The sequence below is a fragment of the Triturus cristatus genome, chromosome 3_2, assembly GCF_964204655.1.
Source record: "Triturus cristatus chromosome 3_2, aTriCri1.1, whole genome shotgun sequence".
Lineage (NCBI taxonomy): Eukaryota > Metazoa > Chordata > Amphibia > Caudata > Salamandridae > Triturus > Triturus cristatus.
Genome location: NC_140584.1, coordinates 911,207,420 through 911,233,849, shown reverse-complemented (window position 1 = coordinate 911,233,849; position 26,430 = coordinate 911,207,420). Strand labels below are relative to the sequence as shown.

Sequence of the window (26,430 nt, the reverse complement as noted above, 5' to 3'; positions counted from 1 at the left end):
TGATACATTCAATTTACAACGGGTAGATAAATGTTCCACTTTGCTAGTCGTATTAGCATTCTATGAATAAATCACTTTTTAGCAGCTGTACATTGCAAATATGAAAAAGCATTTCTGATTACAATATGGAATACAGAAAACACTCTCATTGGATTCTACTTCAAAGCAACACACCATTATTTCTGTGTAAAGGCCACAACAAAAACTTTAAAAGGCATTAAATAATTTTAATAATTGCAATCAGAGGTCTTCAAACTGGGAGTGGGTACTCTTAAAAATAAAAATAAAAAATCCCACTTCTTCGCATCTCCTGAACAGGCCTGGTCTTGGATTGAGGAACGGATGCATCCTCTCCGGAAGGGCAGAGAATGGGCAAGAATCCCCAGAGAAAAATGGAATTGGCCTCCGCTCTCTAAAGTAGAGGACCCATCGCCGGCCGAAGGCCGGACCAGCGTTGCTGAATCCTGGATTTGCAACGCCTTGGAGGTAATGCATCATTCCTTTGAACTTCAGTCTGCATTTTAAGCTGGTTGCCTTTGTGGGTGACAGTGGAATAGTATCTTCTATAGTGAGTGGCCAGGGCCGGACTGGGAACGCAAACCGGCCCTGACAATTGAGTCCGACTGGCCACAGAGGGGGGAGGGGGAGTGCGGAAAATTCTGCAGTTGCTTTTGTTACAGGGGGCTGATATTGCAGCTATGGTGAATGCCCGGTACCCGCTACAGCTAGCCCGGCCCTATGGGTGGCAGATATTATTAATGTAGATACGGGATGAACAATTACATCATATCATACCCGCTTTATTCTCCCTTTTTGACTATTGTTTTCTGTTTTTAATATTGTTGGCTATAGTTTGGTTTCCTTTCCCAACTGACAGAGTCCTAAGTTTAACTTGTTTAGGGAGACAGATGCTTCTCTGTCAGTAGTGTGGGGTGGGGGAGTTGAGGATTCAGGGTCCCTTCGTTGGCTCACTCAGTTCTATTTTACATTAGTCCTATGTGCCGGGGTTGCTGGAATGTCACCACACTGTACTCATTTATGCAGGCTTCAAGGTCATGGCTACCGAGTTCGCCTTTCAAACCCTTGGGCTAAGGCGTGATATCCTGCAATGTTAATAGACTTAATGATAAGCTTAAGTGAGGAGCGAGATGTTTTATATCAAGAGATTTAATCCAGCCGTACTGATGCTTCAGGAGACGTATATATTTGGCCCCAACGGCTCGTTGCTTGGCCGACACAACTACTCTCGAGATTATCAAGCAGGTTATACCCGGAACTCCAGGGGTGTGGCTATCCTTCTAAAGAAAACCTTTTCGCTAGCAATAAATAAGGTGTCCACTGACCCCTTGGACAGATTTCTGATGATTGTGGGGCTCCTAGAGGACCGACCATGGACTTTAATTAGTGTCTATCCACCCCCACTCTTACTATAATTAAAGTTGGAGGCCATTTCACAATTGTTAACAGAGTCTCCACCAGGTTTAAGCCTTGTTGGGGTGGGGACTTTAATGCTATGATGCAAACTCATATGAACATGCACTCACATTAATCAATAGCCCAGTCTCCGCAGTTGCATACATGGGTGGAAGCAGTTGGTCTTGAGAATATATGCCGACTGCAACATCGTGACCTATCACAGTGCCCGCATTACTCAACCCTGCATGGCACTCCCTCTTGGCCCTCTCTACGAAAGTCAGTGACCTCATTCACACATACATACTTCCAAAGGGTATCCTGGATGACTCCGATATTGCTTTGACCATATATAAAGAAGGGAGCAGTGTGAGGGGACCCGCTTGTTTGAATCCTGATTACTTTACCTAATACATCTGTGAAAGCATTACAGAGTATTTTACTCTTAACTAAGTATGTGATCCTTTTCAGTTATGCTTTAGGAAGTCTCTAAGACAGTCAACAGGGGCAACATTTTATCCTTTATTGACGGGAAAAAGAAAGTTCATGAGGCTGACCCGCTGGTACGGGACAGGGAAATTTGGCACTTAGATCACATAGACTCTAATAACCCCATGGCGGAGACTCGGCGTAGTTTAGATCTCACAAGCGCTACTCTCAAGGAAAAACTCCATAACACAGCCAGCTTGGGCTGGCTCCACTCTCAAGGGAGGGTATATGAAATGAGAGACAAGGCTGCAAAATTAATTTCTTTTGGCTTGCACACAAAGTTAACCTCAGTAGAGTTGTCCTCGCTATTCACTTTGTATGTGGAGTGGCACTTAGGGGAGCACGTAGTATAGCGGCTGAATTTGTGGGCAACTACAGTGAGCTGTATGCATATCACCCAGCACCCAAGGTTGAACCAAACAATCCTCCTGTGCGCGGTCTCCCAATGTGCGCTTGACCAGCTGAGGCGCGTGATGACTTGGCTCGCCCCATTATGGAGACTAAGATTCAACAAGCCATTACTTCTTTGCCATCAGGTAAAACCCTGTGCACCAATGGCATTCCACTGGAATCATTTAATAAATAATCCTCCCCAATAGCCCCCACTTAAAGGCGCTGTACAACGACGTTTGTGATCAAATGTCACTACCCCATGAGAGGAGATGAGAGGGGCTACTAGTACAGTAAACCTTATAGCAGGTAAACCTCCTGTGACGTATTTATAAATATTAATTCAAAAACTCTTGCAGAACTTTTTGCCACTCGATCAGCAAACGTTGTGTGCCTTCTGATCCCCGAAGAGCAGAATGGCTTAATGCCTCATGGAAGTATTCAGCACCATCAATGCTGCCTTCATGTGGCTCCAGCTCACGCAGGCGAATTAAGGGAAACATTGCCCTCCTGCCGGTGGATCTAGAAAGTGCCTTTGATACAGTACACTGCCCTTTTATGTAGGCAGTCCTGCGCAAAAGATGCAATTTGTCCCCCGTTTTCTCCATCTGATTGAAACACCATATACCGTACTATGAAATAAGTTCAGGGTCAACGGTGTGCTGTCTTCGTCCTGTCCTATACAAAAAGGTACCAGTCAGGGTTGCACACTCTCACAGCTACTTTTTGCATTGGTCCTAGAACCAATGGCAGAGCTGATAAGAGTGGACATCCGTGCAACAGGTTTCAGCTGGGGATGATGGGGGGTGACCAAGAAGATAACATTTTCTTTGTTTGCGCACCACAGTAGAACGTCTGTCTTTGGTGGACAGAGCTTAAATGTACATTGCTGGAGTCACCTACCTTTATCTCTCTATGCCTCAAGTATGGAGCCTCAATTTCCTTTTGCTAAATTTGAGCACATTTTGTTTACTCTGTTTCCATCGCACCATGCACAACTTCCCCAGCCACGATTACCACTGTTACTGTGTGCTCTGCTCAGTGGGTTCCATCTTTACAATGCTTCTCTTCCCCCCTCCCCGTGATCTAAACGGTGAACAGCCTGTGCTCGCTTATGCTACTGGGCAGCGTTGACTGGCTTCCAATGTCTGCTATCAAGTTTCACTCTAGCTGCTTCAAGCATCACTCCATCACTCACTTGGAGAGCCTCACTACTGTGGTACCAGACTACCATTGCCAATATATCATCAAACAAATATTGTGTCCTAAGTACCATCAACCAAAATATTCCCCACTAGAGTTAATAATAGAGAGAATAGATCCAATAAGATGGTATTTTGTAAAAGATATTCAGACATGATAATTATGTCAGACAAACGTTCTTTGTACGATATTCTGACATACAACCACCTCGGGTTTGCACATCTTGGTTACAATAGGCACCCTTAAGCCAGAACTGGAAGGTTACAGTCTAATCACTATAGTCTCTCCTGAGAGGGGTAAGGATTAACACTACAGTGCTCTGCAACGTCACCACTAAAGTAGGGGCTAGGACTCTTTTTCAGGGAGCCATACACATTTTGGCAAATGATGCACAAGAATGGATGTTCTTTAGGGTCAACACAAGTTCTTCTTAAATGTCAGGGTAAGCAAAGGTGTCATGAGTATGTATTATAGCCGGTATATACTCATTTGTGTTTGTAATGTGACAGACTGGTCTTAAGGCTCCTAGCCACAGTCCTACATTTCAGTCTAAGGTGAAGCAGAGACACAGTTTTAACTTAATGGACACAATCAATTAGTATTTGTATTATGTGGTAACTCATACCAGAAAAAGATTTGTTTCTAGGCACATGAAGCTGAGGGCGTTAAGTGTGTTTTAAGCTCGGGCGTGAAAGTGCTGAGACGTGGCTTTTTAGGAAGGACTGGGTTCCACAATTCAGTACCCATGGTGAGAACTGTTTCCCTCTGAGGCTTTTCCTAATCTATTTGGCAGCGGTGAGCTTAAATTCTTTTCTGGAACTAAGAATACTTTCAAGCTTGTTTGGAGAGAACAGATCTGTAAGATATTTGGGCGAGCTAAGGTGTGTGGCTTTCCCAATAACACACAGGGTTTTTAGTCTGATTTGTTGAATGATGGGCACTCACTTCAGTTTGGAGCGGTAGGAAGGTATGTGTTCACGTGTTTTTTGGGACAAAGATGATTCTTTTTGCTTTGTTTTGGGTCATTTGCAGTTTTGTCGGGGTCTTCAATGGTGTGTTGAGGAAGACTGGCACGCAGTACTCTGGATCCAGCTAGCGTTTGAATGCGGAAGGACGTTTGAAGTATGCCCAGCAAAAGGAAGAGCTTAGTGATCTTATAGAGACAACGATTTGACTTTCTGGTAATTGCTTTGACTTGCGGGGTGAATGAGAGGTCTGAGTCCCATGTATTTCGCACATTTGTTGCTGTTTTAACAGAAGCACCAGGTGGTTCCAGTTCGATTGGCCGACTGTTTTGTACATGTTTGTCCAAGGACATTTTTATTCACTCAGGTTTTAGTGCCAACTAGGCAAGAGCCAATAGCTGAAGAATCGGGAATGTCTTGGTGGAGGTTTACTAGAATATGAGTGTCATCAGCATATACAGAAAAACTCAGAATGAAAGAGGATGTTACAACAGCTAGGAGTTGCATGTACATGTTAAACAGTATACGAGAGAAGTAAGCCTTATGGGACTCCATTAATGACCTTTGTATCTTTGGAAGGGAATTGAACTAGTTTGACAATTTGTTTCCTGTTCGCCAGAGGGGATCATATCCAAGCATGAGCCTTGTCAAGAATGCCACAACAAGCATCCAGTCAAGCTAGGAGTATGTTGTGGTCAACAGTGTCAAAGGCTGTAGGAAGATCCAATAATAATAGTGGTCCCAGATCGTAAGCACTTATTCCCTGATGTTTAGGACTGCCAGTTCTGTGCTGCGGTATGGCCTGAAGCCATATTGGAAGTCTGATAATAGCTGGTTTGTTTTCCTGGGCCTGATTCCCCAACTGCTGTTTGTAGTAATCCTGTAATACTACTTTCTGTACTATAAAATGCAAACCTATGAGTGTAAATGTCCACTTCCATTTAATCTCATCTCTCCTATCGTTTCTATCCTCAAACATGTAAGTTTACTACGTAGGAGTAAATGTGGAAGGGAGCAGGAGGAGTAGCTGGAAAAAGGGGCAAACTTGCCACTAAATTGAAGGGGTTTAGGGAGGCCTAAGGAGGGGTTTAAGAAGTGATTTAGGGCAGGACAGCCACCCACATTGAGGTAACCACATTCCTAATCACAAACTGCACTTCTAAAGTTACTACAGCCAAAAAACACTCAAAAGAGTAGAAACTGTGCTCTAGTTCAGAGTTGTAGTAAGTCCAGAACCATATATGGCTAACCATTTGTAATGCAACAGACTCCCACAAAAAATAATGGAGGTAGAGGCTTAAAAGAAAACCCTGTAGGAACTTATTTATACTATTTAACATATGTTTAAAATATATCTTAATGTTTCCAAATATCTAAAAATGAAACATTTTTGTGTTTTGAAATATACAACACTTTAAATGCATAATAAAACATATTTGTTTCACACGAACAAGGCGGATCTCGCGGTAAACCAGTAATGCTGTGAACCTGTACCTCTGCACTTTTTGCACATTAAAAGACTCAAGCTGCTTCAGGAGTGCTGTGCTCTTTCCTTGGATGTTGGGGAGAGGAGAAGCAATGTAGGTGCTGTGTCAGCACAAGTCTCGGAGCACCCCCGGCGTTCTGGAGGCTGTCAAGATATATATGAGTGTGTGATATATATATGAAATAACACAATGAATAGATTTTAATTCATTTGTCTCCTGTGGAGATCTACTTTAAGTCCCTTGCTCCACTATTTTCTATGAGAAGGTGTTGCAGTATCAGTGGTTGGCCATGTGTTGTGCTGGATTTAATACTGCTCCTTTTAGGCAGTAACAACTTACACTCAGAAATATGGCGTTCTCGTTCGGTTTCTTACGATGGAGACATGAAGCCTAAACTTTGAAGTAACTTTACACTCGTAAATAGTCAAAAGTAGTTAAGAGTGGAACTTTGTTGGTGGGGACTCCAAGCCCCAGGATCCCTATTGATGGAGGCGGGCCCCCCCGCTGCAGGTGCTACAAAGTGCCACCATCGGCCTGCATCGCTGGAGTGGATCTTTGTTGGTGGGGACTCTAAGTCTCAGGATCCCTGTTGGAGGTGGGGAGAGGATGCAGGACCCCATGCTGCAAGCACCACCATCTGCCCGGCACATGGCTGGGCAAATCCTGGACAAAGGGCAGGCACCATTTTCACCCGCCATCACCTGGAAGAGACTGGGCTGGGCCATCCCTCTTGGTTGTACTGTTTGAAAACTCCTTTATGTTTCTCTGGCAAAGGTTACTATTAATTCCTTTCAATTACAGACAGTATTGCATTTTATCTCTGGATTTACTGACTGAGCTGCTAAATCACCCCTATGCATTTTTATAATGGGGAAAAGAAAAGCAGCTGACAGTCTCGGCCTGGGACATAAAAAAAATCTGTGAGGCACACAGCCTCCATTTGTACATGTGATGCAATTGAAGATTTGATAGAAGAGGTGGAATCACTTTTAAATCCTACCAAGCAGGCATTAATGTCCCACATTGGCCCTAGGGTCCTGGCAATTTTTTAGAAACCTAAGCATGTGGTCCGAAAGCAACCACAAGTCCCATTCACGAAGACTCGGGCACAGGGATCTGATGTTGACATAAGACACTTGTCTAAAATTACAAGTTTAGTTTCAGACAATATTGTACTCAATTGTGGAACAAAACGTGAGAGGGCGCCCCTGCCAGATGTGCTGAAGGGGCCCCTCACACTCACATCAGTAGGGGCTGAGGGGGCCCTCTCTAGTATGGGTAAAACTGGAGGCCCCTGCACCGCAGGGGCTTCTGGGCCTTTGTTGCACCCCTTATTGTACAAGCAAGAAAGCCTGCAGAACCTCTGAAGGGAGTCCCAGCATGATGCCAAAATAAGTGTCCCTTTGGTAGAGTCATAACAGATTCTAACCTCAAGAGTTATTGGAACCACCTACTTGTATTGCTTCTAGCATTAGATGGAGAATTCTGTGGGATTGACGCCCCCTGGGTCGACTTTGACTGGTGGTAGTAAAGACACAATATGGAAAGAGGAATAAATCATGCACTTAAGAGCTCAGGTGCAGGATTTATCTTTGAAGGTGGACTTATTAGAATCTAAGATTACATCACGCAAAATGGGAGTGGGATAAGGATGAACACCATGTGAACTCTGATTTTGTCAGGGAATTTAAAGTACCGCTAGCAAGAGAGGGGAAACCTCCGTTGGGCGGAACTCCCGCAGTGAGGTGGGAATTGATGGGGTCTAAAGAGTCACTGGGTTATCTAAAGTTGTGTTGTCGTCCTAAACTTAAACATATACGTCTGGTACAGGTTCCTGTCAAAGGGACTGGGAAATGCAATGGAATGCCCCCTCAAGATAACTACCTACGGTCTGCCAAACAACCTGTGCTGTCTCATACCACTGCATCACAATACATGTTAGATAACTCTAGTAGTTAGACACTGTATATGATAAATGTTCTGCAAATTTCTTTTACTTTAAGAGAAGATAAGGATTCTTTGAAGAATAAAGTGATCAAATGGATCAGACATTCATGTCAGTGGCCCTCTGTAATAAGGTCAGATCTTTATGTTGCGTGTCCCCTCCCCCCCCCCCCAAGAATGATCCATATGACTGCACTGTTATTAAAATTGGTGAGGCAAGATAGTGGAGTAGCTGGTGGACCTCGGTTTATGAAATAACACCAGTAATGGATCCTGCAATCAATTCAAACAAAGACCTCTTCCTGTTTGGCTAGCTGATTCGATGTTCGCTAATTCCCCTAGAGTGTCCCAGTCGGGGAACAGGCCTCCGGAGCCTCTGCAGTCGAATGTAATGTTGGGGCGGTACTCGAATCCTGAACTAAGGGCAGCAGATTGACTTTCTAAATATCTAGAGCCATTTACAGCTCGTTCATTTGCCAATTATTGTGAGGTCGATTCTCTATTCCCTGGGAGTTTGAGAATGGAACCTGGGAATTTGGAGAATAGTTACAATGGGCTTATGTCGATAGAGCCAAGATTGTACATTTCCCAAGATTTTATGTTTCCCAGAACTCTTATCCTATTACTGCAACTGTGCACACATTGGGTTTGAATGCATTTAGGCTACTCTTTTGGAATGTTACGGGATTGAAATCCAAGTTTGGGGACCCAAGTTCGGCCACTTTTATCTACTCCTTTCATATATGCCTCTTCCAGGCTATCTGGGCAGTATCCCTAGTTTATACATATATGAAATTTTTTCATGTATACAATTGCTACACAAAAGGGAACAAGAACTCCAAAATCATCCCCATTTTGGATGATTACTTGGATCAAGATGTTGCTAGTTTTCTTTTGTTAGTTGCGGGTGATTTTAACACGACCTTTGAACCCCAAAGGACTAGACATGATTTAATGAAAGAAGAATATGGGGCTTGGAATATACCTAAGATTACAGCCCCTTATATAAAGAAGATATCTCCGGTTGCTTCCCAATTCACTTCATTTGTACTTACACATGGGTTGCAGGCCTGTAATGGCTTCTAGCCCTCTGATCGTATCCCCAAGCACAACTTTAAGAGGGCCACAATAAAAGCAACATTGATTACATAGTGTTGGATTTACATCCTTGGGCGAACATGGGAGATATGAGGGTTGTAGATAGAGTGGATAGCGACTCCAATGCCCTTTTGCTAATCTTAACAGGCATTCCCTTTCAAGAAAATGTGTCAACTGCCACTTTACTTGCACAGGTATTTCAGTTTAATAACAGAATGAGTGTCAGATGGCCATGCATCATAGATTGCCCAAGAAAATATGCTGTAATATATGGAACTGTAGCTGAAATATTAGAACTCTACTCCAACACTCTTCATGACATGATCCCTATATTATCTACCCATTGTATTATGGTTGATTGCTAAGGACCATTTTACTAAGTTTGTATCGTCCTAAAAATGCGCAGCCATAGAAAGCAACCAATACAATCCTTTGTGTCGGAAAGCGGAGTCAAAACTAATTAGGGCAGTTCAGAGGGGTACTAAAGATGTAATAGTAGCCGCCAGAAAAGACTATATCTTGTTCAAACCATAAGTAAGAGGGAGTGAGAGGAGTTGAAATGGCGGGATTTGGCCACTACTATATATACTAAAATATAGAGAACAAGGAATGTTGGCATTTCCTTCCTCATGGCAATGGGGACCCCATCAAGGCAGAGGATTCCATATACAAGGAGATGTATATGGCAACCAGGGATGGACTGGCCGTAGCAGGCATCGCGTGTTTCCCCAGGAGGCTGGCAGGGTAGGAGCTGGCTTTACAATGGTGGGGGCTGGTTTTGCAGTGGTGCTGCAGCATCTCCCCCAGTAACTAAAGCAGCAATGCTTCACTCTTGCCTCCCCTTCGCTGTGAGGTAGAGGGCGGGAAGCTGGTCTGACCAAAAAAATCTCAGTTTTTTTGGTTCCCAGGCCGGCCTTGATGGCAACCAATATAAATTCAGATTAACAGAATAGAACTGCAAGGGTCCGATGGATTAGAGAGGAGGGTAATCCAAATTACACGGTTTTTTACTCTCGAAGAGACGCTGACAACCATCAATTCAATGAAGGTGAGAAAAGCGGACAGGTTGGATACAATTCCAGCAGATTCATATCGTTTGTAGCCTTCGATATGGGGACCTATATCAATTTACTGTCAAATTTGATTGCAGCTCTTTCAGATATTTCCACCACCCGGAGTGGGACCAAAATAATTTCAATATTCTAAAAAGCACTATAGATAATCTGGCAAACTATAGACCGATCAATCTTATTGACACTGCCCAAAAGATAATTTGCGGGCAGATTCTTATTACAGTACAAGACTTTATACAAGAAGCAAGGGTCTTATCCCACTTGCAGGCGGGGTTCAGGAAGTATACAAGTACGACTGATCAAGTGTTCATTTTCTCTTTATTGGTTTGGAAGACTTTCTGGCTAAGGCGAGATCTCCTGTACATGTTTTTGGTAGATCTGAGAGCAGCCTTTGACTTGGTCCCCATGGCGAAGCTATGGTCTGACCTCTATAAAATGGGATTGCCAGAACCACTGTTGTCCATACAGCAATAGGTATGCGCAGTGGGAGAACATCACCATGAGACTGATATGCCAAAAAGTAAATAAACAAGTCAATATAAACCCCAACACTGTCCTCCCCCCTCCTCGTCTCCCTGCATAACGGACCTGAAACTGTGCAGAGTGCCTTTCGCCCTTAATGTTACTACTGAAATATTCAACATTTTGAGAATTCCAGTCTCAAGCATTGTTGGATGCAGCCCATTCCACAAAGTGGTCAGCGCCTCCACAGTCACAATGCCAGTTCTGGATGACTTGAATGAACAAGAAAAAGACCCTTCGCTGCCCCAATCGCTCAGTGTCAGCCAGAGTCACTTGGGAAGTCCCAGCAGGTTCTTGCCCCTCAGCAGGGTACATCATGGTCACTAGCCAGTTGCGCCTTGCCCCTGTCCAGCATCTCAGGTCCAGATTGTTGTCTTTCACAACAGGATCAGGGTCTAGCACCACCAACCACTCTCCAGCCAGTCCCAAACCTTTTCTGAGGCAGTGAAGTACTAGGTTTTACGATCCGTTACCACGCGCAGTCTTGCATGGAGCATTTCAAGTTATGTTCTCTTAATGCTTTCCTGACTTCAAGAAAGGACTGACATAGTTTCTGCACTCAGAGTAAAGTCTGGAAAGAAAGTGACAGTGCCATTGTCACAGTGGACTGGTGGTGCACTATGAGCAGTCTGTAAGATAACATCTTGATCACAGTAGTTAAAGATGTGCGTAATTATGGACCGTGGTGGCGCCCATGGTCATGACAAAGTATTTTGCGTGGCCATGCAGCTGCAACTATTTGAGTATAAGGTCTTCCACAAACAAATCAACTATCAGACCTTCCAAACATTCAGGGACTCCTATTGTGTAGACATTGTTTCATCTGGAGCAGCCCTAGAAATCCCCAAACTTGCCTCTTGGATACTGATGGTAGCACTCAACGTCTAGATGTGGGACTTTAATGCCTTAGTGTCTGCCTTTAAGGTAGTAATCTAGTCCTCTGCCTCCCTGACACGGGACCCTAGATTTCAGAGATCCAAATGCATCAGGGTAACTACAGTGAAGAGTTTATTTTACATTCAAGGGCCGTGCAGATTCCTTGTATCACCACTATTATGTCTGTAACGGTGTACGTCTCTTCAATCAGGTGGGCTTGATCTGCTTGAGTTTGCTGTCCCGCTGCCACTGGTGTAGAGGTGGAATCTCTCAGCTGGGTATACTTGCCCAATTTGGTCTGGTGGAGTGTGCAGGTTCCCTTGCTGCCAGCCATTGCCAGTGGGTCTACCTGCACTCCTCCTTGCCTCACTTTTCAGTGGAGTAAAAAGTGTGGGTGGGGTACTCCAGTATTCACTGCTGCCTTCCAGGGAGCAAACGGGGGTTTCTCCCTGGAACAACTGAGGAAGCCCCTCGCCTCTTGCGTTGTGGTCAATGGAGACTCTGTAGACGCCCCTGAAATATTCGCCAAATAGTAAGCTCACCTGACAAGCGGAGGTGGATGCAAGGAGTCCACCCCAATTAAGCAGGTCGATGAGTGGGCAGTCGATGCCCCAAAGAGGGATTTAACCTCCAAAGATGCCTCCAGAGCAGCAGAATTGAAATTCTGAGATACTAGTAGACACTGTCCTATCACCTGCTGTTGGCCGCTAAGTTGCCTCACAATAGTTGATTTTGGCGTATCCTGTGAGGAGTTGCTGATTAGGCACCTTCCCTCTCACCACAGTTAAAAGTACTCTCTACCATCTGGCGAAAGCACCCTCAGGGGTTGAAACAGCCGCTTCCCAGTAGCCACCTCTGTACGAGGGAGTAGGGGTGCTGCTCTAGAAGGTGCGACCCAGTTACTATGGGCCACTGAGATATTCGGAGCATTGATGTGGGCATCTAAATGCTAGAAGTAGGGCCTCATAGGTGGTTCTCTATGTGGCAGTGCTTTCATGAGCGACGCGGCCGCCGCAAGGAGGTGTTTCTGAAAATACAGAAAAATGTATTCATTCAAATGTGTTTCCTTTGTGTGTGATGTTACGATTTGACAATAATATAAGCAAATTCTCCCTTACGGTTAGGAAAAGTACGGATGGAAGGGGATTAGTGTTGCGGGTAATGAGAACCACTTTAGAAAGCAGCATTTCCCCATTTTGGTTATTACTTTGATTCATGATATATTTTTATATTGTTAGGTTTTGATATCTTTCCTTCTCCTTTTTCTTTTCCCAGATTTCCTCTTTCCTTTCTCTTTTGTCTTTCTTTCCTTCTATTTATCATAATGCCTTTTCTTCTATTTATTCATTAATATGGTGCTCATATACCGTCATTTTTATCAGCTAGTATGATTATCCCTATTTACTGCACCATGTATTAGCTTGTACATGCAATAAAAAAAATGATGTGCATCAAAAAAAAAAAAAAAAGATCAGAGGAGAGAGACAGAAATATACAATACTAATTAATTAATGGAGAATAGGAGCCAATAGCTTTTATTATCCTTTTGAGAAAGTTAAACACCTAGGCATATCTGTGTAGACTGTTTATTACTTGTACAATAAAACCTTTCTTGGTTCTTATTGTGGATAGTTATTCACATCTAGGTAGTGATATCTTGGAAACATGAGACACAACAGAGTCCCACAAAGTACTGCAATGCAGAGATATACCAAGCCGGGAAGCCCAACACCTAACAAGCACAGAACTTAAGTTAGGGTGAACTGTGCCACCAAAAGAAGAACTTCCTCTGGCAATCCAAGAATGGCAAAGCTCGCTGAGATACTGACAATGAAAACAATCAGATTACAATCTACAGCAGATTCCCAGGACCATCACTTCAGACCTTGCCCTTTCGATGCACAAGGTAAATAAGCATCAAGCGCCCAATATTGAGCTGCCTTTAAGACCAACTTGTCCTTAAACTCTGGTTTAACACTGACAATATCTGGAGGTGGAGGAAGATGAAAAACGTCCAGCACCTGATTAGGAAACAAATCTTCACTGTGATCCCGCTACTTTTACTGCTCACCTTCTTTCTTTCACGACCTGTTAGGCGTGCCTGTCTCTGTAAGTAGAGCCAAAGAATATTGCCATTTTACATTTCTTTAGTGGGACCCTGCATATATGCCACATCCCTAAAGCTGCTCAGGCGTTATCGCTTTATTCTTGGCCAAAAGGAACAGTTTCAGCACAGCATATGCTCAACAGGGAAGGAGGAGGGTGAGTAAAGAACAGAAAGTGAATACTGAGAGCAACAGAATGATGGTTAAGGTATTTTTTCCTTTTCTGTCGCCATGCTCGCTGTTCTTCCTAAGCTGGGTGGGACAGCATATGTTGACAAGGTCTTAAGGTTAAGGAAACATCTTGGTGAAAAGTAGCACCCTTTCTTGAGGAGTGACCCAAGTGACTGCCCTATTGGTATCTCAGATCAGACAATGCCTTACTTACGTAAATTTATTGCCAAGTCCTTGAGGACCAAAATCTCAAATCATTTGGATACGCAAGATACTAGCCATCTTGCAATGAAATATTTAATCACCTCAGAAATTCAGGGTTATTTTGGCATGTAGCCTAATGCAAAACTGTGATAGCTGCGAAACAGACCCAGCTATGAAAAGGAATCCCGTGAAGAGATCAGTGCTTAATTTGAGCAGGTGGTTTCCGGTGCTCGGCACCGGCACTTATTTGTCAACACCGGCGCTTGGGACAGCCTGCCAAAAGGTGGCACTGTCTGGCTCATCTACAGATGACCACAAAAACCGTTAATTATTAATTCAATAAACATTAAGAATGACTATTACCTGCCGCCCAAACCATTCTTATAGCTTTGGAAGCCTGGAATAATTTGAAGTGTCACACTTATAGAAGTATGATGGTTAGTAGTTGTGCTGTTAGTGTCATTGGCAGTGCTGGCAGGAGCAATGGGTAGTGCAAGCTGCAGTGGCCTCCTGACGAGAGCCCTGCCACTCATTTCTTTGAAAATTAAGTACTGGAAGAGATCCAAGCAACTGGAAAATGTCCTCACATCCTGAGGCGCTAGTAAGCAGTAGAGAAGCAGAGTTCCGCACCATCTAGAGATTGAGTTTGCATACTTTAATCTGAACTGACTTGGGGCATTAATCACAGGAATGTGTTGCAACACGCCAAATACTTCCCCGGCAGGACACGCTGCAAGTGCTTGTCCCGTTATGGAAGATAACAATAGACGGGAAGCTTTCTTGATATGTATTGGATTTTGGATATAATGACATCACAGAACTGACAGTGTCAAGCACGATTTTCTCTAATTTTTGATCTTATGAATACGAGGAGTGTGTACATTATATTATTCGTTTAAGCCTTGAGGAAGTCATTTGGCAATTTACCATTGACGAAACACGTGTTGATTGTTGGGTTGTACGAACTGAAAACGACAGTACATACGGCTGTACAATTTCAAAATAGAATTGGTTGTACTATATGACGGAACTGTGAGCTAACAAGTCTTAGAGAGGAATTACGGAACCTGAAAATAAAGACTTTGTTTCTTACTTTTTTCTTGGACATTACTACAGTTTTTATTTGGAGTTTGCTTTCTCTTTGTATTATAAGGACATATAATTTGATATTGCTCAGGGAACAATCTGTTTAGTCTTAACAATTGTTTTGCAATTGTATAGTTTTAGCTTGGGGTGGTGGCTGTTTGCATTTCCCTTTGTTGCAATTAATGTGAATTCAGTCAGTTACTGTAACCAATAGACGGTGCGCAACAGAGACCTCACTATCCTTCTATTTGATTTATACTTTAATCTGAACTGACTTGGGGCATTAATCACAGGAATGTGTTGCTGTCTTTCACCGAAGGGGATCATTTTTGTATGAATTCTCAGCTTGTAAGCAGGTGCTAACCACTCTAGCAATCTGGATGTCCAAAGCCAGATTGGATTCAATGTAAATATTAAGGTTACAAACTGTGTTAGCAGGATGTGAAGACAGACAACAAATACTTGAGGCCAAAACATGCCGACCTGAACCATCTGGGGTTTTGTTTAAGTTAGATTAAGCTTCAGATGTTGATAGACATTTGGCCAAAGTCTCCAGATCTCGAGTGAGTAGCATGTTCGAAAATAGGTAAAATGTGGAAATTTTGTGGGAAAATTATTTTACATAATTAGTGTTTTTCACAATGCAAAGAGTCGTAACGGATGAACTAATGATGTTGCAACTGAAATTAACTACCTAAGTCATTTTGAAGGGTAGATAATGAGAGAAAAAGTTATTCTGCATTTTTGTGCAAAAGAATATTTTTTCTAATCTGGATGTAGTTTCTAATGTTCTGTTCAACCTGCTCCTGCTTATTTCCACTCCCAATCAGTTTGCTGCTGCTAAGCCATCTCTCCCCTTGTCTTTGCGGAACATTAAGTTAATGAGGTAAATAATTAGTGATGCACAACATTATTAGAAAAACTGTATTGTGAACAAAGCTTCTATCATGTACACAAGGTATCATTTTCATGGACTTCCGCTGGAAATGTTGCTGTGGATATGCAGATTCTATGAGCCACTGTCAGAGGGATGTTTCATTTTGTGTTGATTATCTAACGAGGGCGGTTACTGAGGGAGAAGATGGAAGATTTCTCTTACCTTAAGTGGGTTACTTTTAATGTATTTTTTAACTACATGGATGTTTCGGATTTGCCAGTGTGACCCTAACTAACCATGATCATACTATGAGGAATTTGCAGACTTTTAGAAAGTGTGATTTATGTATAAAAGTTCTTGGACTTTAGCTGTTCAAGTCTAGTTTTTGTTTAGTCTTAGCTACATTAAGCTGTTTTCTATTGGGATTTTGTTGGATTCTGCAGTTGTCCTTAAAACTCCTGTTACTGGGGACTTTCTACTGGAAACTTTATTATTTTTCTATATCCATTTGACTCAAACTCTTTATGAGATGTGTCTATGCTCTTTATGAGTTTGACATGGAAACAGCCTTTACAACGTGGTTTTTATCATGTTGTACCTTTACATGTTTACCATGTTTTTAGAACGCATATGCTTTTACAACATCTGCATTTACCACACATTTAAGGTAAGTTCAGAGGTAAGGAGGGGTGGGGGGGTCCTCCCCCAGAAATACATTGTTCATATATATAGTTATATGTAAATAACTATATATATATATAAACAATGCGTGGTAATGGCAAAACGTAGTAAAAGCATATGTGTTCCAAAAGAATGTGAGGTAAAAAAGTGTGTGGTAAAGGTATGCAGGTTGAGAGTATTTACCTGCGTTGTTCCGTCATACAACCATTTGACACTTAGAATACTGACTTTATTTCTGTTAACTTATGATTAATACCCTCTATGATTTTACATTTATTTGTAATCCTGTATTTTGAGCCTTAATGGCATTTCATGCATATTTTCTCTGTACCTCATTTAACTTTTTCTGTATTACAAATCCACTTTTTACTTTAATACTAGCCTAGAACCCAAGTTCTTTATGCTTCCAAAATTGTTTTCTGTTTAACTCTGCTAAATTTAATTATCTAATGAGGAGTGCAGTCTGTAACTGCTAGATCAACTGAGGACGGTGAAGTCGAATTTCTTAGGTAAAAAGTAGGAGTGATCAAATATTGGGGTTCAGATTAATATTGGGGCTCGGCTCCCACAATAGCCCCTTCATGTAAGTGATATCATAGATCAAATACGAGCAGGGCTTCATTTATGTACAAGTGAAAATTGGGCTGTTTCCTGATGGAGCAATTTGGCCAGGGGACGCTTGTGCAGATTAAATAGTAAAAAGGATAGAAATGACCACTGTGGAGCACCATAGCTGAACTCTGGCTTCTGTGGAAAAAGGTGCAAGAGCAACGCCTTGCTCTCTTCCAGCAAAGCAGGAATTTAGCAAAGGATAGCACGCCCATTAAGCGGTCTTCACCCAAACTCTTGGTCAAGAAGTTATGGTCAATGGTGTTAAAGGCAGCAGTCAGACCTAAAAGAATCAGATCAACACCGTCACTGAGAGTCTGCGAAGATCATCAAGCATGCGCAGTACCACGATCTTGGTTCTGCAACCTTGACGGAAACCCACCCAGAGAGCTCAAATCGGTTATTTTCCTCAGCGCATTTTTTAAATGGCTAAAGCAAGCTTTTCCAACAACTTAACAAGCAAGGAAGTATGGAATAGGTTGAAAATTAGTCAATTAATATTTTGTCAAAGAAGGCTTTTGAGCAGTGGTTTTACCGCTGCCGGTTTCCAGGCTCCAGCAACACCACCTTGGCTTTGAGACCTGTTAAACACCGTACAAAGCTCATTTATAAGGACTGGACAGAGCTGCTTCTTAATTATTGCTGAGCAGGAACACCTCAGAAACCAGCAGGACGACTTATTTGAGTATCGGCGACTAACTCGAAGTGTTCCAGGCAGGGTTAATGATCTCCAGGAGTAAGAGCTATACTGCAATTATCTGGGAATAGAAACACCTTTTCCAGGATGATATTTATATACATATGTTCTTTGCAATGAAACCTCTTTGCAGAGTTGAAGTGAGGACAAAAAGCAGACTGTCTAGTTATAGGTAATTACAGCTGAGCGGTGATATGAATCAAATCTTTTGACAAATTAGGAGCCTGGCTGATGTGCTCCAAAACACAAAGTCCCCAATGTTGCTTTTGCTTCTGGTTGCTAGCATTCAATAAATGTTCCCTAGCACTATGTAATACGCCTTCTACACTTTCTTTCTGCCTGTCATGATTCTACTTAATACATCAGTAATGGCCAGGAACAGTAATAATGAAAGAGGCGCCAAAATGCTCTGTCCTTGCGAACGGAACTGGTTCACCTTTTGTGAAGCTAGAATCATAGTCAATATGGGGTCAACTAAATGTCCAGCCAGATGTTTTGATTTTAAGCTAAGCAATTTAAAATTTAAAACTTGAAGGTCATTCATAAAATTACCTAAAAGAGCAGGAGACAAAGTAGGTCAACAAAATAACCAATCACCCGTAGTCTCAACTTCATTATGGTCTGTGACACATGAAATATGGTGTTGCTGCAAAAGTAATTAAGAATGTCCCGAAGGATGCTCAAACAAGAAGTATAGGGAAAAACAATTAATCGCAACACTGGAATTATACCTTGCTTAGTAATGTTAGACAAGCTGGAATATGGCTACAGCCAGAAAACACTATGAAGAAGATACAGAGAGGAAGCAGTATTATATAAAGCGCTGAGGTGTAATATGCACAGATCCCTCATTATGGACATTGGACCCAACCTGTGATAAGGTGCCTGCTCTCAAATTTTACTTTAAGGGGGGTTATAAGAAAATGAGCACATGGGACTGAATGTTAATGTTGTCTCTAGCAGTTGAATAGGCCAACATGTTGGCATAAACACTGGAATGTGCACACATTAATTTCAAGCCATTTAGAGCCTGGAACACCAACTGGAGTGAGTGAGGGAATGAGTTGGATGAGAGATAGTAGGAATCATCGGGTGGGAGAAGGGAGCGAGAGCTGAGCAGGCATGGAAGAGTGGGGTAGGGTGGGAAAAATAAGACCAAAGAAGAAGAATTAATGCAATATCTTGACCTCAGGCTGAGTAGGCAAGAGGAGACATCTGAATGCCAGATTTGTACTCGTTTCAAATTGAAATGGCAATCAAACATTTGGTGAGGATTTAAAGTAATGCCTTTGTCAAACACTTCCAAAAACCATCTTGTAAATGTACTGGAAAGTGTGATAATAAGGCAAATGCCAAATCTTATGATGCAGATTCTGCGTTCTACTTTACAGAAAAGGAAATGATGATGTTACAAATGTCAACAATATTGGTAAATGCACAATTCATGCAGAAAATTTTAAGACTATAATACTGAATTGAAGGGAAAATCCGGACAACTAAAAATGGGGCACATCAAACAGATCAAAAGACATCATCAAACGAGGAGGCTGGGCTGTGATGGTTACAAAACAGGGTTCCAGGTTTCAGGCTCTAATGTTAAATCAAAACCCATATGGCCACCATCATTTATTTGGAATTACAGCTTTCTTTATAAGACAAGTAAGAGACGGAATACAAAACCTGGGTGACACGTACAGAACCTGGTGGAGTCTGTCACTGGATACTGATTGAGCACTGAATTACTATTACAAAACCAGTGTTCCCTCTCAACAATCTCAAACTGATGAGCTCTTCAAATGCTTCTGCAACATAATAGAATGAGACTCCACCAAAACGTCCCTAATAGGTACTCTGGTGTTTTGTGAAGATCTTCTTAACTTCTTTGAGATCGACAAAATTCAGTCAACATTTAGTGACGTCCAGTCTACATGTAACACCATAAACTCACACAAAATCTTTGCTCAAAGCACTTTTTCCCCTCAAATGAGTCAACAGCAATACCAAAACCATTTGTGAAGATCAAGATATCCAGCTTTCTAGAAATCCATTAAAGACTGGGTGGTTACCCTAGACCCAACATTACAGATGTGCTGAACACATCAATTAGACTGCCTGGTCCCAAATGCTTAAAAATACGCAAATATAACTCTGCTAGTGAAAACATTTACTGCTCAATCGAAGGACAGGTTAACTATCCAACTACCTACCCACCCCCCCAGTAATATCACTGCTCTGACTTTACATAACAGCTCTACAATTTTATGGGAGCACATATCATCTTTCCTTACCACCAAGAAAGTTTATGATTTGGTACGGGTTATGGAAACAAGCTTGACTGACATCATTCCTGAAGTCGCAGCTATCACAGATTTGTCAGTAAACCATAGAATATTTATGGAACGATGGGCAGGGATTATGGCTCTGCACTTCAGTAGATCCAGTCCAACTTGAGTGACTGGATTTGGGAATGTATTATCAGAAACCAAACCTGTGACATGAGGAGTAGCTCAAAGCTCAGACCTTTCGCCGCTATTATTCAATACCTACATACAGCCCTGGTGGAGGTGATTTCACAATGTCAGTAATAATTACAAATGTATGCTGGCAATACTCAAATTCCTATCTGATATTAAAATAATAAAGAACAATGCTTCAAGTTTTCACAGGGTCTTAGACACACATCCTTCAGAGTGAGGGAGACATTTCTGTGTCAAGACAATGATAGGGTGCGTAGAAAAACCTAGGTAAACTCAGCAGTTAACACACTATGCCTGTATGCCTGAATGGATCCAACAATTAGTTGATGATTGTAGGCGTCCTTTAATATTTGAGTTGGTAACTGGGATAGGAGAGCCCCCCCAAAAAACCAGCCCAGAAAGTAAAACTCCTGGGAGATTTGTATAAAACCGAGCTCTCTGTCATTAACAGATTAGTGGCAAAGAACACCAGTTTGTGACTGATTATGCTGAGAAGGGTCACTCCTTTGTAACAATGAAACCACAAAAGTGAACTTACAAGAGCTCTATTGCGGTCATACCTGCACTACTGAAGAATAGGCAACGTCAGTGCTCCAAGGACCAACACTCTGAAACACTGGAGAATGCACAATCAAGTAGCTAGGCTCTTCTCAAATCTGAGAACATGACCGTATTACTCTTGCTCTGTAAGACATTTACGGGCTCCCAGTGAAAGAAAGGAAAAAACACCTGAAAAGTTGGTGCACTATTTTTAAGTCCTTAACAGAAGGCAGTAAGTACCTTCAAACTATAAACATCACCCCAACCCCCTCCTCACCACCACCCCGGGCTGTTGTTTGTAATCTCAGATTTAGCAAATCAGGACTAATCTGTGCTGATGTTCGTATGGGACAACCTCGCCTTCATCTTACCTGAGACTTCGTCTTGTTCCCCCCAACTAAGGAACTTCCATGCAAGCTTAGATGTATTACTACCTCGCCAGCATTCTGAAACGTTGTTGGGTCTGCCCCTGTTGATGTAGGGTTGTGAAATGGCACTTGGCGACCTGCTTCGAGCAATACAAATCAGTCATTTCGATAAACTGCAATACCTACTCATGGGCTGTGTCTTGTAGCATCATTGCCATTAAGTTCCACAGGCCCACATTTCTAAATCTAGCGAGGAACCAGCCTCCCGGTTGGTGGGATGGGGGGGGGGGGAGTGGGCGGGGGGACGACAGAAAAAGAAGAAAAAAACACTTACCTGTAACGGTTGGGCCGCTTCCTCTCCTCCCGTCATCTTCCTTCTTCCTGCACTCCCAGTCAGCAGCAGGAAGCACTGGGGCTCCCAAGCTCCTCTGAGCCAATCACAAAGCTGCAATGCAGCGTTGTGATTGGTTTGAGTGCTGTGGTTCGGCGCTAAGAAGGGGAATGGGAGACACCATGTTCCTCACCAGGCTGTATAATGCACCCTGGTGGGGAAGATGCAAAGTACACAGGACTATTTGGCCGGACCTAGAGGGCCCGCCAAGCAGTCAGGCGCACATAGGTGGTGTAAACCACTCCTCTTCCTGCTCTGGCCAGCCCCGCCCGCCCCGAGAGCCACTGACTGAAATAGGAAAATTAACATTATAATAACAAGTTATCATTTTATTTTTCCTTTTGCGCAGGAGCCGCCACTGCCAGCCTCAAAGTAGGCATAGTTTTCCCCAGACACACTCTTCAAGAACCTTATGATTGCATTTTGATTATTTGGAGTTATGAGCTGATGAACTAAAAGAAGCAGCTGACCAGAAGAAATATTGAGAATTCTTGTTTTAGAGTATTGATTACAAGTGAAGAGCACACGTGCTATCGCTATCCTAAACCGTCATATAGCCACTCACATTCAAAACAAAGATTTGTCAACAGTTAAGCAATTGTATATTCTAGAATATCGAAAAAAAACAATAAAAGTAGTAAACATGCCCTCTAAAAATGGCTATGGCGACGTAAAGAAGACTTTTACAAAACGTTACATGCTGATCCTTTTTCAACTCTACCTTTAATTTATTTCTTTACATTTTGATAATTGCAATTGAACATACGGCGGCTGCTTTCCTGAAATACTAAAATTCTAGTACAAAGTAACGCTGTCTTCACTTACCTCTGCCTGGCCAACCTGGACAACATTTACATGAAAACATCCTCTCGGAATTCCTTAAAGAACCGTCAATTATTTCACCTCAGTCTCGCTAATCAATAACCTAATAAAGACTTTAACCTGACCGAGCCGTAGTCCAGGGAGGAGTTCTAGGTCACTAAAGTCTGTTTTCCATGACCACGGGTGCCTGGGTACCATATTTATTGTAGTCATGTGTATTGTACTCAGTGCCAGGGAGAACCATCACTCGCCCATCCATTGGAATTTAGATTGTCCTCCCCTCACCGAATGATAACCCTCCTGGCTGCCCCCAAAATGGAAGCACCTTTTTGCCCCATATCGCGCTTCCAATTCTGGCCTGCCCAAGCTAGCTGTTTCCAGTAGTTGTGGGGTCCCAGCCATTGGGACACTTTCAATCATGGAGAGAGGATCCTTCCCGCACTTCAATTCCAGGAGAAAACCTTGCTCAATATATTCTGGCCTGCTTTTGCCTGAGGGGGCTACTTCAACTCATGCAGGGATAATGTAACATTTATAACATTCTTAGAAGTGAATTCCTTTTTTTTAGCTTTATGCACAGATAAAGTGGCAGATCTTTCATAAAATGGCCCAAAAGTAGAAGTGCTTGAACTTCGCTGCGCTTATATATTACATTAAAAAGCAGAAGAGTGCAGGGTCTTGGTCTCTGTGAAAAGATTAGGTATTAGATTTTTTTCTTACCAGATTCTTTGCTGGATTTTCTGTTCGGCTGTGTCTTCGATTCCACCAAACAAGACTTATAATCCATACTAGACGAACTACATTCAGAGTCGCTATCGCTAGAATCCACTGCAGGAGTCAAAAAGAATTCAGTCACTTAGACTAAATGGTTCAACGTTAATAACGGGCTAACACACAACTTTACCATGTTATCACAAGAAGCACAAAAACATAATTTGTAACGGGAGATAGGTAATGCCAGGCTCCTCCAGTGTGATATATCACTGCAAATACTTAAAACCGCTTGGTATGCATCTTAAATTTAATATTTTTCAGCATAATGGCTATATCCCTTCTTTAAATTCCTTTACTGCTTTCAGTCCAATCGCTTACGTTAGAAAACAGCCCCAAGCATTCACTATTCCATGAAAACATTACCGTTTACAAATGTTTTTTTGCGCGCTGCTGTGCACAATGCAAAAGAGACAAACAGTGGTCATCTGTAGCGCGCAGAACGAGAACAGTCACCTTATGTGCACCTGTGAAGAAGAACTGGGCTACAGCTCACCTGGGCCTTCATTTTGCTTTAGACTGGGAACGAGTTTAGATTAGATTTCCCGTGGTTACATTTTGACTGGGGTCTATTTCGGTGGCTAGTTTGTGTACTTTCACTCAGGGAGCTTACTAGGGGCAGCAAGAGGAGAAGCTCGTCTGTGACCTCATTACAGAATGATGATGATGCTTTTATTGAAGACAAGGAGGCTAACATTATGCATTAACCTTTATTCACCACTTCTCAGCAGCAAACACTTCTTTTTTTTTTTATTAATTTTTTATTGACAACACCAAACAAAACAAAAGATTAGCTGATAACATGTACATCTGATATCCAATAGACCGTACATATAAATACACATTAGAGACATGTTGGCAAAAAAATAATAATAAATAAATAAATAAATAAATAAATAATAAATAAATAAATAAGCTTAAAGAAAAGTTCCCCAAATTTTTTCAAATTTTATCATAGATTTCAATCCCCTCGTTTTGGCAATAGCACGTTCCATAGTGTAAATTTCATTAACTAAAAACCACCATTCCATGATATGTGGGGGTTTCTCAGATATCCATAGCCTGGCAATTGTCAGTCGAGCACAGGAGACTAATACAGTTAATAAATCTTTTTGTGGACAATTCTCAGATTGTATATCTAGTAGTATAGACAATGGTGAAAGAGGACCAAGAGCAATTTGTTTTTGCAATAAAATATTTTCAAATCCGGACCAAAACTCAGACAAAACTGGGCAGGAAAAAAATATATGAATGATATCAGCCGCAACAAGATCACATTTGGGGCACTTAGAGCGAGAACTTAATGTAGGATTTAAGGACCACTTAGAAATTCTAAACGGTGTATAATATAAAGAACAAATAGTTTTATATAACTGAATCCTCAGGCTTGAAGATTGTACTACTTTGTTGATATTACAAAGTGACGCCGAGATCTTGGTGGGAGTGATATTAGTCCCTAATCTAGAAGCCCATTTCAGAGCAATTTTTGGACAATTATCTTCTTTGAAATTAATTAAACATTTATAACCCTGACTAATTACTGACTTCTGATTTTTTAAATAGAAACATGCCCATAAATCTGAATCTAAGATTTGGTTAATTTTCATTTTACCAACCAAAAAATCTCTAATTTGCATATATTTAAATCGCATACCATCCGTTAAATTAAAAAGAAGTTTAAGTGTTGCGAAATCTAAAAATCCCTGGTTGCCATATAAATCACCCAGTGAATTGATTCCTAAATTAGCCCAAACGGTCCCACGTCCATCGTTGAATATATCCGGTAGCCCAGGATTACCCCACAGATCAAGCTTAGGATGAAAAAAAAGAGGTCTTGCATGTAGTTAATAAAGTTTTCCAGACCGCAACTGTCTCTCTCGCAGTCTTGAATTTGACCCTTTTGAAGTAATTAGGGTCGTTGACTCTTGCAAGAAAGCAATTAGAGTCATTGCCTAGCATAAGTTGGTGGTAGTAGTATTGATTATTTATAAAAAATAAACTACGCAAACGGCCAATAAAAGTTGCCAAAAAATATAATTTAAAATCGGGGAAGTTTAAACCGCCCTTATTAATTGGTAATTTAAGCAGGGCAAGCGATCTTCTAGCTTTCTTATATCCCCAAATATAGCTGCTTAAAATCCCATCTAGTTTCTTAAAGAAAGGATTGTTTAGACATAAGGGTATAGACCTAAATAAATACATAAATTTAGGCAAAATCTTCATTTTAATTAAATTAATCCGGCCTATAAGGCTTAGAGGTATTTTGTGCCATTTTTTGAGTATACAAGCTGTTTCTTTCAATAATGCGTCATAATTCAGATTTTTTATATCGCTTACTTTAGCAGAAATTTTAATACCTAAATACGTCGCCACCCGGCAAGTACCTTGAACAGGGGTCAATGATTTATAGTTTAATACAACTTGCGTTTTGCTTAAGTTTAATTTATATCCTGAGACTACTCCAAAAGCATTAGATTCTTCTATTATCGCGGTAAGAGCTTTTTCCACATCAGTAGAATAAATAGCGATATCGTCTGCATAAGCAGTAATTTTCAGAGAATTAGAACCAAGTTGTAATGGAATAATATGTGATTGGAGTGATAGTGCATTTATAAAAGGTTCCATAGAAAGTGCAAATAATAAAGGTGAGAGCGGACATCCTTGCCTTGTACCCCTAAGTATTTTAAAACTTGGAGAAATCATACCTGCATAGCTGATTTTGGCGGTTGGCGAATTATATAGGGCCTGTATCCATTTTAAATATCTACCATTAAAGCCAAAAGCCCGCATTACAGTCCAGAGATACTCCCAACCAACTCGGTCAAATGCCTTTTCAGCATCTAAAAGTATCATACCGAGTTGGGTGGAATTAACCGATGCTATGTCAAAAGCAGTAATTGCCATATTGACATGGGCCGTAGTATCCCGTCCTGTAATAAATCCATGTTGTTGTGGGTTAACTAATTCGGGCATAAAAGGGGCTAATCGAAGTGCAAGTATTTTAGAGAAAATTTTGGCATCGACATTAATTAAAGATATGGGCCGGTATGAACTACATTCCTCAGCTGGTTTATTTTTTTTAAGGAAAAAAACTATTTTAGCAGAGTTCCAAGAATCTGGAACTTTCCCTGTTTGATCTATTGAATTGATGACTAAACAAAAAAGGGGGAG

At 41.7% G+C, this 26,430-nt stretch overlaps 1 protein-coding gene across 8 annotated transcripts in view; it reads right to left on the bottom strand.

Moving 5' to 3' along the window:
• Positions 1–26,430, bottom strand: part of RPH3AL (rabphilin 3A like (without C2 domains)) — a 937,546-nt gene that overhangs the window by 9,119 nt on the left and 901,997 nt on the right. For all 8 annotated transcript variants that reach the window (XM_085649361.1, XM_085649368.1, XM_085649367.1 and 5 more), the window contains one exon: positions 23,209–23,316. In XM_085649361.1, coding sequence (XP_085505487.1) covers positions 23,209–23,316 — 108 coding nt within the window. The remainder of the gene's footprint in view (positions 1–23,208; positions 23,317–26,430) is intronic.